Source organism: Callorhinus ursinus, unplaced genomic scaffold, assembly GCF_003265705.2.
Source record: "Callorhinus ursinus isolate GAN/ISIS: 27379988/994484 unplaced genomic scaffold, GSC_fseal_2.0 scaffold14, whole genome shotgun sequence".
NCBI lineage: Eukaryota > Metazoa > Chordata > Mammalia > Carnivora > Otariidae > Callorhinus > Callorhinus ursinus.
In genome coordinates this window covers 28,341,495-28,359,664 of record NW_027397076.1, presented here as the reverse complement: position 1 = coordinate 28,359,664, position 18,170 = coordinate 28,341,495, and the positions used below count along the sequence as shown (strand labels likewise).

The window sequence follows — 18,170 nt, the reverse complement described above, 5'->3', positions numbered from 1 at the left end:
AACATAGCAAGAAGCTTAAAATTTTAACTTCAAAAAATAAATTAAAAATGTTTTTTATACAGTCATAGGAATATGAAATAAACTCTAATTTTATGCAACATCTGAAACAAACCCGAACCCCCTGAAATGCCGACTTTGCTAGGTATCTTATGTCTCCTATCAGTCTTTTTAATGCTTGACATTAATTTGACTAATTGAATCCTTATCCCATTATTTTCTTATTTATATTGTTCTGATTAAATCCATCTGTTCCATTATTATTTAGAAAAAAAAAATGCTCAACACTTACTATGTCTGATCTTGGCAAAGTCAATTTCCTCATCTGTGAAATGGATCCGAAATTCCTAGGTTTTATTATGGAGGAACTAACTTATGTGTACCAAGACTCAAGAGAGTATAAGACTTAATAGACCTTGCTACCTCATCATTTTTATTGGAAAGCATGCCTTACGTTATCAGAGACAATAGCAGTGGATTTCAAATTGACCTTACTGCCTCTACCATCATTTTCAACATTTGCACCCATTGGGACATATAAAGGAAGACCCTCTGATACATGTCAACAGATTCTCATGTGCCCACCCAAATTTTATAAGCATATACGGCTTCAGATCAGGTGTTCTGAGGTCTCTATGCTGTGTTATTTTAAAGAAAAAAATGACCAGTTTTAAAAACATGCAAATGATTTTTTTAGAACTTTTTATTGTGGGTGGCTCAGTCGGTTGGGCATCAGACACTTGGTTTCGGTTCAGGTCATGATCTCAGGGCTCATGAAATCGAGCATGGGGCTCTATACTCAGCACAGAGTCTGCTTGGGATTCTCTCTCTCTCTCTCTCCCTCTGCCCCTCCCCTAACTCATGTGCTAGCTCTCTCTCTCCCTCTCTCTCAAATAAATCTTTAAAAAAAACCAAAAACCTTTTTATTGATTTGCAGATCACCTGAATTTATATTTACTAGGCAAGACTGTGGGTACTATTAAAATGTAATCATAACGAAAGATTATTTTATTATTAAATTAAAGAAATATATCAAATGGAATTTTTTTAACTTGAATATGGATAGCATTGTCTTGCAGTTCACTTTGGTCATCATTTGCCTTCAATTTAATCATTATCTCTTCTGAAGGATCAGCAAGTGATTATTACTAACATTCAGCAATTGCAATACCTGTGTTTTTTCTATCCTTTCTACTTATTAAAATATCTTAATACATAAAATTTTTAGAAATATTACTGTAAAAAGTCATGTATAACGAACAGAAATTTAAGATCACTTCAGTTACATCATCAGTAGAGTAGCATGAAGCTATTGCCAAAGTAAGCTGTGGTCTGTGTGTCATTCCTGGTATGTATGATACCTGTAATAGAAACATTCCACTCAAGAAAGTGAATCAGAATATAACTTACGGAAACAAAATACATCTTTGTTTGAAACTTTATTGGTCATTGCCCTTGTGAGACATCTCATAACCTGGTGAGACTCGTTGTCATCTTCCCATGAGTGACAACAATTACTCAGCTTCACTTTTCACCGTGCTGCAAGGGTTAGTATGTAGAAGTATTACTACCAGTCTCTCACCTACGAGTTCTATATATTTGTTGGACCCTTTTGCATACAGAGTATTGTTTAAACAACTTTATAGGGGAAGTTTCTATGCTTTTGCGTCCAAAGGTTCCTCCACCTTGAATGCCCTTCAACTCCTCTCTCCATATTCACTTTTTAAGCTATTCAGAATTAACCCCCTTCTTCTATACGCATGAAAGCATAGAACCTGGGAGATGGGAGACACCTATCTCTGGTTCAATTATTCAACTATTAGTTAAATTCTTAAGACATCTCTAGCTTCTTCTCTAAACCCACTCAGGACAGAAACTACCTGAATCTAGATATATCACACTTTTGAAGTTCCTCTTTAAAAAAAAAATCAAATAAAATTTTCTTGAATTGCTACCTAGTTCCTAGCAATAGTCCCAGATTCCACAAAATAAGTTAAAGTAAGCTTCCATATGAATACCCTTATTTTAAAACAATATCATAAACTCACTAGCTAATGTGTCTGGATACAGTAGCAAAGTCAAAGAGAGACCTTGAGGTATTTAGAAACCCACTCCATATTTCTATCAGGTCCCCTCTCCTCAAATCCCAGAAATCAACATTTAGTTTCGTAAAAACAGGGGTTTTGCTCTGAAATATAATTTAAGATAAAGTCAGCAGCCCCCTTTTCCCTAACATATGGTCATATCTGTATCTCTCCTTTTAGAAATTTGGCTGTATCTCTGAGCTTTGAATGAGCCCAGAGGTCATTTATTCTGCCATTTTTAAAAATTATAATTCATGAAGAAACTGAAGGGTAGAGATTGGGATATTTGCCTGAAGCAAATGGAAAGCAAAGCCAGTATAGAAGCCCTGTGTTAATTTGTGTACCATTGCTGAAATTCTCTTTGTCTGTCATATTTTTGTCCTATAATTTTTCTTCGCTTATTAACTTTTCTACCTTTCAGTCACCTCTGCTAGTAGCCACTGTTGAAGTCAGAGCCATGCTATATTTATCTTTCTATTCAACCACAGCCCCAAAGAAGCAGACCTGTCATAGACATTAATGAAACTGAACATTCTTAAATAGTATGGGTATAGTTTCAACGCAGAAGCTGTCAAAAGTGTCTGTAAATGCAAACTATTTGCTTTAAAATTCACCGTAATCCTCATTATTTCTTGGATGATTTAAGTCACATGTTTTGAAATTATAGAAGGACAATTTACTTGGATAGCTCTGCAACCATTATGCAAAGCCAAATAGTGAATGAAATGACCTTCTCAGCTCTAGATACATATTAACATAATACATTTACAAATGTGTTGAACACTTCATTCATTTAGCAAAGAGACAATCCATACCGTGGACATAGAGTAGGATGATTTACTCCAATCCAGGTACTCTAGACATAAACGTTCAAGTCTAGAATGTCCTTCAGCGTATCTATTGTCAGTCAGTTAGCAATCAAATTGAATTAGTCACTGCTCCTGAAGGAATGTGCCTAAAAGGTCTCTCTCACTCTCCTTCCCTCCCTCCGTCTCACCACCCTCCCTTCTTTCCTTCTTTCTTTCCTTCTTCCAGAGCTTTGTTCCTTCCAACAGATCGCACACTTTACAAATCCATAGTTTCTTTCACCTTTTATTGTATTTCACATATGCACCCACAGATATAATTCTAAATCTTGTATTTCTTTCCTTTTTCTCGTTCCAATCCACAATCGCTCTATCAGAGGGTTGTTCTGCGTATTAATTCATCGATACCTATAAAATATCCAGCATAGTGCCTGGAAAAAAGGAGACATTCCCTTTCACTTGCCTCATAGTATATATGCCTCCTATTGTTTTGAAAGCCAGTCATTATATGAAAAAGAAATGTAGTGCCTGTGTCAAAGAAAAAAAATAGCAAATTTTGAAATGATAATCAGACTCATTCTAAACCAATGACATAAATTCCCTAAGGTTTTGAAAGTACCCACAGCTTTTGTGATAGCTTAAGAGGTTCCTGCCTGCTTCCTCACGTCTGTAACAACTTACTTTTCTTAAATATGAGCATTTGTGATAAATATATTTCTCAATTTTGTGCTTTGCTTTTATTCCAAATTTCAAGACTGCTGTTTCTGAAGCAGTTGTACGTTCAGTCAACCACATCTTTCTTTAAATTCATGATTATCAGTTGGCCTAAAACGTTGAGTGTTATTAGAACTCTTCAGCAATAAGCACTAAGTAAATAAATTTTTATTTCAAATTATGAACGTGATGTACTGCTTGGGAAACACAACAGGTTTGTGATATTTGACAGTCTCACTGTGGTACTCTGGTCTTAGACACTGTAGAAAAGAGTTCAATGTGATTAACCTGTTGATGAGCTATAGAAACCATGCATATTACATTTCATTTAAAGAAAAATTTCATTTTCTTCTTTTATAACTAACTCTGATAATAATGATGGTACTGACCATCAACTTACATAAATTCAGGATGCAAAACGATGAAAGTCTTTGCCTGGAAGCTTCAAAAGGGTCTTCTTGGGACATTTAGATTTCTTGTGTTTTCTTTTTGTTTTGTTTTTTCCCATTGAAGTGATGTATTCTCCTTGAAAAGAAACCTACAGACTCTGTGCAGGCAATCTTTTCTTCATAATCACCAGCAGAATATGCCATGCTGTTGTATTTCTAGCACGAACAGTAGAGGTTGCTTGGTGGCTTTGTTTAATATTGCTTTAGAAATTGACATACTGCTGGCCATGAAAGTGTTAGGAGAAAAGAGGGACTCCACTGAAACTGTTATTGAACATTTCAGAGGCAGACTGTCAGCCTACCTTAAATAGAGACACCCGTTAAATTCATGTCACCATAGAACTGGGATCAATTCTCTCTCTCCAGTAGCCTACTATTTTCATCATCTAAGCCCCAGAATAATGAGGTGTGTGCTTTGTTTTTCAGTGAGCCCAACCAATCTGTCTCAGTTTAACCTTCCTGGGCCCAGCATGATGCGCTCAAATAGCATCCCAGCCCAAGACTCTTCCTTCGATCTCTATGATGACTCCCAGCTTTGTGGGAGTGCCACGTCTCTGGAAGAAAGGCCACGTGCCATCAGTCACTCGGGCTCATTCCGAGACAGCATGGAAGAAGGTAGGCTTAGGGGGAAATAAAGATGGAGTTACTTTATTTAACTCAGAGATGAAAATTGTCACATCAGTCGCCATCACAAGGATTCCTGAAGAGTAAATAAATTAGTAAGTATAACTCTCATTTAGGGAGCCCTGAAGCTTAAAGAAGTTTTAGTCTGCATTACTTTCTGTTTCTCTATGCATTTGGAAATATGCCAGAAATTGTTTAGATTAATACTTGGTTATAGAACAGTTCAGAACAAATCCAGTGTTCTCATAGAGAAAGCCTCATTATTTTAGAGACTATTTGCCCTGGTGTGTCAAATATCAGAGCCAATGTTTTGTTTGACATCTCAGTTAAAGAATCATAAAGATACATAAACCAGAAAAATTATCTTATGAAACTACCACACGTTGCCAACTTGTATTCTCAGAAACTCCCTCTGGTGTTGGTTTCTGTTATCATGTCATATTAGAACTCATATTATGTCTACTTTTTGCCTTGTAATTTTCACTTCCTTATCCAATGCAATAAGGTTCTGTGTGAATACTTTATAATAGTTCTATTTGAAAAACTCAGGAGGCTTAATTGATGTTCAAATGTATGTGATTTTTTTTAAAACTGTATAACTACAGGTGTGAAATTTGATAATATTTGAGCGATTTTCCTCTTTGATTTAATGAATTATTATTTTAAAGTATCCATAAAGGAAAATTTTGGCACACACATTACAAAGCATATCAGCTAAGGATAAAATAAAGGTAAACATAAAAGTTATTTAAACTTTGATCAGAATAAAATCAGACATTTGTACCTTTGGGGCAAATACCTAGTAGTGCAATGGCTTGCCATTTGCAACGATGTGGATGGAACTTAGAGGGCATTATGCTAAGCGAAATAAGTCAATCAGAGAAAGACAATTATCATACGATCTCACTCGTGTGTGGAATTTAAGAAACAAAATAGAGGAGCATAGAGGAAGGGAGAGAAAATAAAACAAGAGGAAATCAGAGAGGGAGACAAACATAAGAGATTCTTAAGTCTAGGAAAAAAACTGAGGGTTGTTGGAGGGGAGGGGTGTGGGGGGTTGGGGTAACTGGGTGATGGACATTAAGAAGGGCACATGATGTAATGAGCACTGGGTGTTATATACAACTGATGAATCACTAAATTCTACCTCTGAAACTAATAATACACTACATGTTAATTAATTGAATTTAAATAAAATAAAATTTTTTAAAAAAGAATAACATCAGACATGAAATCAGCCAACTATCTTAGTCTTTAATAATTATGTATAAAAGAAAGGACTCCAAATCTTGAAACATATCAACTTTTAAGCCTCTGGGTCATCCATTTATTTGTGGTATGAACTTGGGCCAATTTCTTAACTTTATCAGTGCTAATTCCTGCATCTGTAATTTCACAGGTTTGCCATGAAAATGAAATTAGGGAGTAGTTCTGTTCCTTTCTCTTTCTCCTTCCTACTCTCTTAAAGGCTCTTCTGACTAAAAGTTTAGATAGCTATGAAAATCGATTTCATGTTTTCAGGCCACTACTGTACGTTTAATCTGCTAGCACTACATTGGTTGACCATCATTGCCACTACCTTTTGGGATATTAACCGAACCGCTGAGTTCACTGTGACAAATAGTGGATTACATCCTGAGAGTCTGCTGATTGTGGCAGAGTAGATAGACAAAATTGAACTGACTGGAAATGTAAAGTCGTTGCTTTTTTGAGATGGTTCTATCACTCTCTTCACAGACTGGCATATTATAATACTGTAAAAATAATTTGCTAAGCATACTGATGGCTCATCTAGAGTGCCTCATTTACAGATAGAATGCTCTTCATATGCTTGGGAAAGTCTGGCCTTCTGTGTAGGAGGTTTAAATAATCTCGGTTGCTGAGCACCAGCCTGAGTGGGCAAGATGGCTCTTTGATGCCCATACATTGAACACTGAACTATTATAATTCTTACATTGTGGTCTACAACCAAAGGATTATTGAACTAGCAAGACGGAAGGGGCTTTATTGCTGCCCTTCCTGCTCAGTGATCACCATGAAGATAAAGAAACAGCCACACACTAGGAGGTCATAGACCTATAAATAGTAAGTAACAGCAACAAACCAAAAATGGGATCTCCTGATTCATTGTCCACCTGTCTTCTGTACACCAGGCTGAAAATCTTAGCGCGTACTGGTGCATACTTAGTGCATACTGTTTATTGGAGTTTGGAAGAATGTGGGATTTTGTTTGTTTTGTGTTCTTTAGATGACTAGCATTTTGCCCATCTCACAGAGTGGTGGTAGTTGCTTGAGCTAGAAATCTGGGAGTTGTCCTTTATTCCTCCTTTGACCCACATTTTTATATTCAGTCGGTTTTAAAGAGGTTCTTCCTAGTGACCCTCAAATTCATCCCTTTCTTTTGAGCCACAATGCCACAATCCTACACAGCTTTTCCAATCTTCTCTCCAGACCAGCTTGTGAGCATCTCCCATGTACTCTTGTAGTATCCCTTGCATTGCTCTAGAGAGTATTTTTATTACTCTACTATAATTATCTTCTTAGTTGTATACCTTTCTAGGGTTTTTTTTTTTTTTGAGCTTCTAGGATTGTGTCATCATTTTTATAGTCCCAGGATCTAGGAAGGGCCTGTCACATTGGGTGGGTATGTTTGTTGAATGGATGAATATGCAGAAATAACTTTACATTACCCCACAGTGAAAAGAGAAAGGACTTTTCTACAAATATAATTAAGTACAATTTTACCACCTTTTGGGCTTATCATATTAGATGTGCAAAACTATAAAAACAGTCTATCAATTGTTTAAGATGCTATTTTGGTAGACCTCAAAAGACAGTATGCAATTTCCATTCTTAATTTCAGTGAGACACCACCTTGAAATAAGCATTTTTTTCTATGACTAGAACTATAAAAGAAACAATAATTCTCCATTTAAAAGCGCATAATCAACTCATCACAGATAATGTTGAAATAGCAAGTTCAATCAAATGCTTCTTCCCCTGAAAGTATATGGAGAAAAACAGTGAAAATGGATCTTTGTTGTATAAAAATGAAATTAAATAAATAAAACACATAAAGCTTTTTTTTTAAGTTTTAAAGTTTATGGCAACTTTTATTTTAGGTTTCCATGATTTTCTGGTAATTTATTCTGTGGAAGTTTACTATAGCTTTAAATATGCACACAGCATGCTCGAAGGGCTTGTGTTTGTCAAATCCTCTCCCTATCATGATGAAGGAGGTATTGTAGGGGCACAGATATGGACCCTTCCCATGTCTCAACATTTTGGCCTTGAGAAAATAACCACAGAACTGTCCTCCGATTCTTATATCTAGCTGTTATTATTTTACTTCCCTGCTTCCCTATTCTCCACTCTCCAGCAAAGACCCGCTGTTTCTGAGCAGACTTCATTATTTCACCTCTTGTTCTTTTTTGCTTTTTCCAGTTCATGGCTCTTCATTATCACTGGTCTCCAGCACTTCTTCTCTTTATTCAACAGTAAGTATCCGCTGTGAAGATAAAGCTTCTGCCTTTGCCAAGCACGCAGATGATTCAGTAGCTTGATATTGACACAAGTTGCACAGTGAGAGAAGAATGTGCACTGAGCTCCCACATACCCCATCTGCTGGCTGGTGCTGCTGGGCCAGCGCCTCCGTGGTCCACTTAGATGTGCCTTCGCTTGACTTTTGTGTACTTACGAAAATCAGTGAGTGCATGAAAAACTGAATTTTGTAAGACCTATTGGGGGTATGACTGGGAATCCCCGAACCCTATGTACTGAGCTGTACTATAAATTTATGATACTGACAACTTTTCCTTGTTCGGATCTCTGAGCCACGACTGGCAATTGTCCTATGGTATTTTCTCCGTTTTATTATTTTGATTTTTCAAGTTCAGTCTTTGAGAAGATTGTGCCAAAGGGTAAGGGCCTAAAAGGCCTAGAGATTTTTTTAAAAAACATATCTTCTGAAATAGTGTGGTTTTTAAAACTATTTCTTAAAAGAGAAAAATGGCAGGCTTTCAACTTATTTTCCCTATGTGTAAAAACAAAAAAGATCTATAGGAAGTTGTATTTAATAAGAGGATTCCTTCATGCCTGGGTAAGAGTGAGGTCTATTTAGTTTACTGAATTTCACTGGGACTTGAGTGCTGTGAATAATCCTTAGTCCAGTACTAAAAGAGTCATAAAAAGTTCAGTCTTGGCTGTCACTGAGCAATTAAGCATGACTGGCAAAACTAATTGTTTTACTCATTTCATTAGGTTTAAATGTTAGGACCCTCCTTTTATAAGCACATCTTGCATAGTTACTGCTTTGGATCTTTACTCAAGATCGGACTACTACTGGGAAAGACAATATTTTTCTCGTAATTTCTCCTTTTAATGATTAAATTTGCTAATTACACTCTGTAAATGAAGAAATCACTATTATTGTTTAAATTTATTGCTTTTGGCAAATGGATAAGAAGTGAGAAAGGTGAACTATTTTGGAAAAAAGCACATAAGAGAAATGTGTTAACACTTAGTGTCCCTCCTCATTGGCCCAATGCCATTGCTTGTTAGGGGGATGTGCTCTGACTTAAACCATTGTGGTTGAAGTCTCTGTATAGCATCAAAAGATGCAGCATGATTATAGTATTGTAAATATATGCAAAAACAGTATTTGGATAAAACTGCCTTCACGCAGCCTGAGAAAGACTCAAGAAAAAAAGGAGCATGGGTTAAGGGAAAACAAATGGCCAATTAGTATGTAACCAGAGTCCAATAGTACTTTTTTTGATAATAAAAATGTTCTATGGCTGCACTGTCTAACACAGTAACCTCTGGCCACATGTGGCTCTTGAGGATTTACAGTGTGTCAGGTGTCACAGAGGAAATGAATTTTTAAGTTTCATTAATATAAATTTAAATAGGCACATGTGCCTAGTAGCTACTATATTGGATATTGCAGGTTTATAGAGAACAGAGAGGGTACATTTTAAAAAATTGTAGATAGGCTCAGTTGGTTAAGCATCTGACTCTTGATTTAGGCTCAGGTCATGATCTGAGGGTTGTGAGATCGAGCCCCACATTGGGCTCCATGCTGGCCATGGAGCCTGCTTAAGATTTTCTCTCTCCCTCTCCTTTGGCCCCTCCCCCTCTTAAATAAATAAATTAATTAATTAATGAATTGTAAATAAATAAGAGCAGATGTCAATCAGAAAGCATAAATGAGGAATGTTGTAGTAGCAATATGGTATGAAATGTGAACAGAGATGAAATAAAGTGATTAATATACACATACGTATATGCCAAAATTTAGAAATGAAATACACCCTTGTGTTATGTGTGAAAAGAATGGATTAGGTGATCAAGCCACGTGAGAAGCTGCTATTGTTAGGATATTAGGGAATTCAAATAGTTGTACCAAAAATGATGGAAATTATATTCTTGAATTCATAAATAACCTAGAGTTAAACAATTCAAATAAATGCATATTTGGTGGACTGATAAAGAGAAAAATCAGAGATGATGAGGAGTCATTCTGACTTCTGTGCCCCATTGTCATGCACTGAGATTCCACTGGCAATGAGAAAATATCTGTGAAAGTACTTTTTAAACCATGAAGTAAAAAGGCAATTTATCATTATTTTTCACGCCTTCTTAAGGACTGTGGATCAAGATTCAGTTGATTTGGATTGTTGCCTAACTCTATCAGCAGCTATTGTGTGACATCAGACAAATTGCTAAGTTTCTTTGGACTATACCTATAAAATAAAATTGGAAAACAATGGCCAGATCTATCCCATCTGTCCCGTGGGTTTTGTATAAATTATTAGAGAAGATCAGGAATGTTGTATACCATAAATTACAAAAATTATGGTGTACTACATGGTTCTAGGAGCACTGTTTATATCATGGTCTATGTGAATGGCATCTTTTGAAGTTATGCAGTATACAACTAACACAGCTGTGCATGGCATTCCTTCATAAAATAATTTAAGTGTCTAAGGGGAGAAAAAGTTCTTTTTTTTTTTTTTTAAGAAAAATATTAGGCTTGGGATGCCTGGGTGGTTCAGTCAGTTAAGTGTCTGCCTTGGGCTCAGGTCATGATCCCAGGGTCTTGGAATTGAGTCCCACATTGGGCTCCTTGCTCAGCCGGGAGCCTGCTTCTCCCTCTGCCTGCCACTCCCCTTGCTTGTGCTCTCTCTCTCTCTGACAAATAAATAAAATCTTAAAAAAAAAAATATTCTGAACTTAACATTCTGATTAAAAAAAAAAAAGAATATTAGGCTCTATCTGCTCTTATTAGGCAAAATACTGTTCTTATGAACCATGAGTATGAACCATGTTTACTCTAACATTATCATATATCCAGCTTATAGAATTATATATTTTGCTGTATGCATTTCACTTAAAGATATTAAAACAAACTAGTAAAGATGGCTTGTTGCAAAGAACATTTACCTATAAAATCACCAATCTAACAAATCTCATTGGAAGGATTCTTCCCCTATAGATCTTTTAAAACTTCTATCACTGATAGTTCAGTAAATTTTTCAAAAGTATCTTGTTATAAAGTTGAGTATATTACCTTACAGAATTTCTGAGCAGAAAGATTCTGGGAATTTGCATATTGGTTGGAAATCACAGACCTAATTGCATCAAGTTGTTACCTTTGGCAAACTTAGAGTTTTTGTGCTTGTGTTTAAATCCAAGCCAACACTGTGAAATCTGGAGCTTTTATCTAAAAATGCAAATTGCTAAATTCTTTTTAATGTAATCAGAATATCTAGCAACACTGAGATTAAATTCCTCCAGGTTTACCCTCCCTTGGCATCCACCCCTTTGGGTGTCGGCCTGTGTTCTCAGGCTGGTTCCTGCCTCCACCACTTCTTCGTTTCTTCCTCAGTTTGGGTTCTTAGTTATTATTGTGCTGTTGCTTTTCTCATAGGAAAGACCTACCCCTTATTACCCACATCTCTATGAAAAGTGGGGAAAATAAATGATAGTTGAGGAAGGCTGTGTGATTTTTTTTTTTTAATTCTCGAGGCTTTTTTTTAATTCTTTATATTCCTGGCCCTTTGATCCTTGCAATAAATAGGTTCTTTCTGACTGATTGTATATTAAAAACTTTATTGAATCTGTTTTGTACTTGGAATCTAATTTATATTGATTTAATAAGAGCAGAGGCCATTTTTGGTTCATTAGCTTATTTCCTAACACACAGGTAATACTGAAGGAAATTTTTTTTTAGTAAGCTTAAATGGGCAAATGAATGGCCAATTAATGGTTTATGGAATAAAGAATCATCGCATGTATTTTTATTTAGGCAAAATGTTTTATACTGTCTACCATCCTTCAGGACATTGAGCTTGGTTCAAAACCATCATTTAAAAATGGCAAGTAATCACATTCCTTCATTATTAATCCCAAGCCAAATCGCTGAAAGAAATATAATATTAATATTCTGCCTCACTGTTTCAACTTGATGATAACACCTTACCTAGTATTAATAGCCATGGGGTATGAAAGAAGGCAAAGATTAAAGAAAAAGATAGTTCTGAATAAACAGTGACAAGAAAAGTCATTATATACAATACCTATAAAATTAATATGTAATGATGATGCTTCTGATTAGTATATATAACTTATTCAAGGCTATTTTTATGAGAAAATATGATGGATATCTTTTTACTTTTTTGTTAAATAAAATGCATTGCTTTTCTTAAAACATACAAATTATTTATTATCAGTTTTATATAATCCTAATAGGCCTTGAATCAGGATTTGGGCAGAATATGGTGGCAATAAACATGCAAAGTTCTAGGGAAAACAGTCATAGTTAATTGTACCATATGTCTTAAGGCAAACAGCTCCCAGCTTTTTTTTGCTTTAAGATGAAATTTCCATCTTAAAATTAGCTCCCTACTTCTGATTCACAAACAAACTGTATCTAAAACCTTAAAATTATTAGAATTAAAAAATAAAATCTTCCCTTAAAAATTAAAGTTGAGACATAAAATATTCAAGTTTTATGTTAGCATTTATTTTTAAAACACAGTTTTCTTATAAAGCTATTAGGATTCTACTATTTAACCACTCTATTATTTAAACACTATATTACTAACTATACATTATTTTTAAGAGTAGGGAAAATACAAGAAAGAAAACACTCAAGAAATGCTATGCATAAAAAATATCTTTATGTTAATTTTACTTTGTTTTATTTTATGTTTTCTGTAAAAAGGAGGTAAAAAGTAGTTCAGGTACTTCTGCATCGGTTAACCAGGAAATATCCCCAAAGGAGAGAGAGGAAATAAGATTTTTTTCACTTTGAAATGGCTCACAGCAACGGGCACATTTGTACCGTTCAACATTATTCATTCTCCAGCTTTTTCCAGAATAAGGGAGCTTCCCAAATGTAATGGTGCACATAACTCATTATCTGGTGTTTTGCAGCCCGGCACAAAGAAGAAAAACAGAGCTAGGAATTTTCTGCAACTGAGTCCAAAACAGCCTGCAAGTTCCTACAGCAGTCCTCATTTCCATAATGTGTATGACACAAAATGTTTGTCAGCCACCTTTATCACCACCTTGACACTGGGCATTTTACTGTTTTGCTGACTTGCAGCTCAGTAAACTTAATGAATCATCATTAGAGACAATAAAAGAAGATAGAAACTAATAAACTGATTTTCTGTGGTTATCAGTAGAGGTCAATATATTCCCTCCAGCTTTATTTGGATTTTTTATGATCTGTAAATCGCAGAATAAAATTCTGATTCCTAAGTCTAGCTGAAGATCTCTCTAATAATCATGGAGTGAAAAATATCTAATGTTTCCTTTTTCCCTACACCCATTTTTTTTAGAGCATAATTTTATAACTATCTATTTTTGTTTTTGTTGCTTATGGTCTGAATCTTAGAGTGACATCATCTTTTAATTCCAGCTTTGCTTTTAAAGCATATTATATATCCATGAATCAAATAACCTACATTTTCAATATATCATTTATGTATAAGGAAGTATTCATTTGCAATCGTAAAGGTTCCTGTTATAATAATATAATAATACCATCATAATTATAATATATAAATACAATATAACTCTCATAATCATTTATAATGATATTTTAAAATAACTTGTATTTTACTATAATACGTATTTACTAGTCTTATGTTGGATCATAATATTTTTAAAAATACAGTATAATTATACAATGGAGTTATTCATTTATACTTGTGGAGAAAAATGACATTAGTTATTTATAGATAATTTTTTTACCTTTTGTCTTTTACAGGCTGAAGAAAAAGCTCATTCAGAGGTAAAATTCGTAGCATTTTCATATTGGACTCTTTCCATTTGTGAGGAAATGAATGTTTCCACCACTAGAGGGCTCTGTGATACAGTAGCATAGTTCTCCAGGGCTGCTGATGGAAGCAATCCTCTAGTTGATAAGGCCTTGGTATTTCCTCATAAAGAAAATGAAAGGAAGTTTTTAAAAGCAAGCTCTCCTCTCATATTCTAGAATGGAGTTTTAGATCAACAACTAACAGATTGCCTGTAATAGTAAGCACTCATTAAATCTGATGAATGAATGAATGTGTAGTCTTTCACATTTATTGTTGTCTCTTTTCCCCAATGCCTGTTGAGACCAACTGTATAGGATTAATGAAACTGTTGAATCTTAGGCACCAGACCTCCACAACAGAAGCTAGCAGCATCCCAGTGCATCTGTTTCATGCCAGGACTTTGCTGCTCTAATCACCACTTTATGTCTACTGTGATCTATTGTTCCAATCACATGCATTTCACAAATACACACTTGGTCGCAATCATGTACCAATCAGATTGCAACCTGGAGAGAATATTCTTTTTATTTCCCTTTGTAAAAGAATTGTCCTATCCAAGAAGAGCAGGACTTTAATTAGGCCTTTATTCAAGGTGTGGTAATGACTGTTTGATTGGTTTACACTGAGGCAATCAGACCACAGAGAAATCAATATCTTGGCAGTAGCCTTTGCAAAGGAACTCCTTGCCCTACTTTGCTTTTAAAGTAAAATTTGTGCTATGTTTAAAAATATCGAAATAATATTGATTATAGCAATTTGATCTTTATAATTGCTAGGCCAAAAAGTGAATATGTTTAAAAAAAAAACCTAAACTATTTTATTTATATTGCATGGACAGGACAACACTTCTAATTTGGTCATAATATGGCTACTGAGGTATACAAATGCTGCCTATTTGCCTGATTAGTACTTATCTGACTCCCCTTTGTATCATTCCTCCCCCTAATGGGTCTGGTTTTTAAAAAATAATTTCCATTATTTTAAGGTTTCCTAGATTACATTGTAAAGGATCATGTAATAGAGACTTTAATTTGAGAAAGGCTCTTTGGATCTATATTGGCTTAAGATGAAATAGATGGTCTGTTTTCTGGGACTATCTGTGGTCATTATTTGAATGCAGGTCAAGTTCTATTTGGGGGCTAGTGTATCTCTTTTTTAAAAAAATCAGGAGTGAGATGGAATCACATTTGCTTCCAGCTTGAAGTTCACAACTTTTTTGAGTTTCTAAATGTTGATTACCATTTCTTTTCCTCAAAAGAGGGGGGAGAAAAGACAATTAATGAACTGTGTCAAGAATGCTCTTTCAAACTGAGACAGTATTCTAAAAGTCCAACCACAACAACAGAAGACTTCTTTTTGCAGAAATGAGAAGAATTTGAGTAGAATGTTTGGCATCTAAATAACTAAGATCCCTTGAGACCAGAAGTCTAGTTGTAGACTTAGTCTCAGATGGTTATAGATGTTTTACCCTTACTAATTGGTGTTTACGTGTCTCAGGAACATGCGACATGCAGATTAAACTGCAGAAAGTGCTTATATTAGCAATTTAAATGTGCTATGAAATACTCTCTTTTTCTGGTTCAATTTTATTACAATGTGAACTTAGCTAAAGAGGAAGACATCTAGCATATTTATTTTGTTGGCATATCTAATTATTTGAACAGTATTACTGATTTCCCCCTTACTTTTAAACTATAGATAATCTATAAAGCATTTCTACTCTGAGCTAATAGTAACTCAATGAATAAAAGGCATTATAATAAAGATTTGGGAAGGCTTCTCTGACTGTTAGCCATTGAAACTCCAGCTAGTAAAATTATTTTCAAATATGGACTCAATATACATGGAATTAGAGCCAACTTTCAGTGACTACAGGATATTCTACAGCTTCTGAGAAGTTGCCAAACTACAGAAAATTAAAATAAGCACACACCAAAAAAAAACTGAGTATTTTTTGCTAAAACTCCATGCTAGAACATTCAGTACTTTTTGCTAAAAGAGGACCTAGAAAAAATGTGTACATGTATGTTTAATTTTTAAAAAGAAAATATTTTACTGCCTGAGTTTTATTATCACAAATTCCTTAAGCTAGAAGAATCAGTAGAGAAAGTAAACTGATTCTTGAGTCAGGCAGATAGGGCAATGGAGAAAGCAAGCATCCTTTAATTTGCACATTTGAGTCCTAACCTTAAACATATCACTTACCTCTCCTTACACGTGGCATTTGACTGTTACTATATAGCTAGGGCTCACATTTCTTTGGTTTTTCAGGAATTGGTGCTGATACACTAATTAAGGGGTTGCATGAGCGAAATATAGTATTTGCTTTCTTGGATTGAATTCTTAGTTTTAAGTAAAAATACTAGCGTATTGAGTTGATTTTTTTAAAATTACACTCAGCAAATCCACAAACTGCGGCGAGAGCTGGTTGCATCACAAGAAAAAGTTGCTACTCTCACATCTCAACTGTCAGCAAATGTAAGTCACTTTTGATTACTTTTTGATATATCAAAACAGATTTGTATGTAGTAAATGTGATAATTTTGGTAACAGACATACAAACTTTAAGTGTCCAAAAATAAACAGTCTTCAGTCCCTCCTATAAAGGTAAACTTTCCTGCACACTGAGTCATGAAATGTAAACCCCAATTGGTGTGATTAAAAGAGCTTTTTGTTTCTTCTAAGGCTGGGAACATTAGTACCAGTTTCAAGGGTTATTTATTTTCTTATGTCTCCTTTTTATTACTCTCCATAGATTCTTTTTTAAGCCACAATATGGTTGGGAGTTGATAGTGATTAGATTTGGAAGATAAACAATTCTATGCACCCTGCTTTCTTCAGCACGATTTACTGGCAGTTAGTTAAGCATCCAATTAATTCTAATAAATAAATAAATAAATAACTTAGGTCTAAACTTGGGTATCTGAATTATATTTTGAATGAGAGATAGTTCTCTTAAAAACCTTGGTAGCCTCCTCACAGCAGTTTGACCCACTGAAAGTGGCAAAAATGATGCCAATGGAGATCATTGATAATATTAACATTTACTGAATCTCCTTCAGTGTGCCAGGAAGTCCTCCGAATAGATGCAGAATAATACAGGGTAACATGTGGCATTGTGCCTGGTCCTAAGAAACAGTAGTGTTAGGAGCACCAGTGAGGGGTAAGGAAGCTCCCGCTGTTTTGCCATATGTCCTGCCACCTCCATTCAATGTTAATCTGCTCAGTCGGACCATGTAGTTTTGGGCCCTTCGTCTGCCTCACCAATCCCTGCTCTCCACTGAGGTTTTCTGTGTCCTGGACAAAGCATGACATAGGAGAGAGCAGGTGTAGGCCCATGGGGTATGACTTGATTAAGAGAGATTTTAAGGATAAAAATTATTGTGTAATATAACTTCCACAGCATGTGAGTCATTTCACTCACTGCGGATTCATTTTAGCACTCCATTTGAATGGATTTTATCTTCTCAACTTTGGGAGAATCAAATTCATTTGGGATTGTCTTTATTTATTTTTATAGATGTTGTTGGGGGATTGTTAAAAATAATAGCAGGTTTTTGATGTAGTGTTCCATGATTCATTGTTTGCGTATAACTACATCAAAAACTGATGATGTAATATATGGTGATTAACATAACATAATAAAAAATATAAAAATAATAGCAGGTTTTAAAGAATTTTTAGGCAATACTGGAAGAGAACAGAATTATTTAAGCTATAGTTTGTGTCTAAGAATAAGTCTTAAAGAAATAGTTAAGAAGCCGCTATAAATTTTATACTATAGGCTAGATGAATAATAGTATAAAACACTCTGTCTACGTTCCTGACTTTGTCCCCAGGGGACATATGACAATGTAAATGCCAAAACCACGCTGGGTTGTGTTTATCTGCAAAGAGGAAGGCTCAGTGACAGACCCTATGCATTGGATTATCAAGATGTTTGCAGATGTCTTTAATGACTCGTCGGGATTTTATTTTATTGTGTAAATGTCTCTTGCATGGGTTTATAAATGCAAATATTAGGATAATAAACATCTGCTATACATTATGGAATTTGGGCTTTTACTATTTTTAAAACTATTACCATTTCAAAAGCATTACATGCATGTGGTATTAAAAAGGAAAACTGAAACTAAAAGAAGAGTGTAATAAAAAAATGTATAT

The 18,170-nt window shown here is 34.9% G+C and overlaps 1 protein-coding gene across 4 annotated transcripts in view; it reads left to right on the top strand.

Moving 5' to 3' along the window:
- The window catches only part of NAV3 (neuron navigator 3), a 350,025-nt gene that overhangs the window by 270,780 nt on the left and 61,075 nt on the right, over nt 1–18,170 (top strand). For all 4 annotated transcript variants that reach the window (XM_073900615.1, XM_073900614.1, XM_025881299.2 and 1 more), the window contains 4 exons: nt 4,477–4,665; nt 8,119–8,171; nt 13,955–13,978; nt 16,407–16,484. In XM_073900615.1, the coding sequence (XP_073756716.1) occupies nt 4,477–4,665; nt 8,119–8,171; nt 13,955–13,978; nt 16,407–16,484 (344 nt within the window). The remainder of the gene's footprint in view (nt 1–4,476; nt 4,666–8,118; nt 8,172–13,954; nt 13,979–16,406; nt 16,485–18,170) is intronic.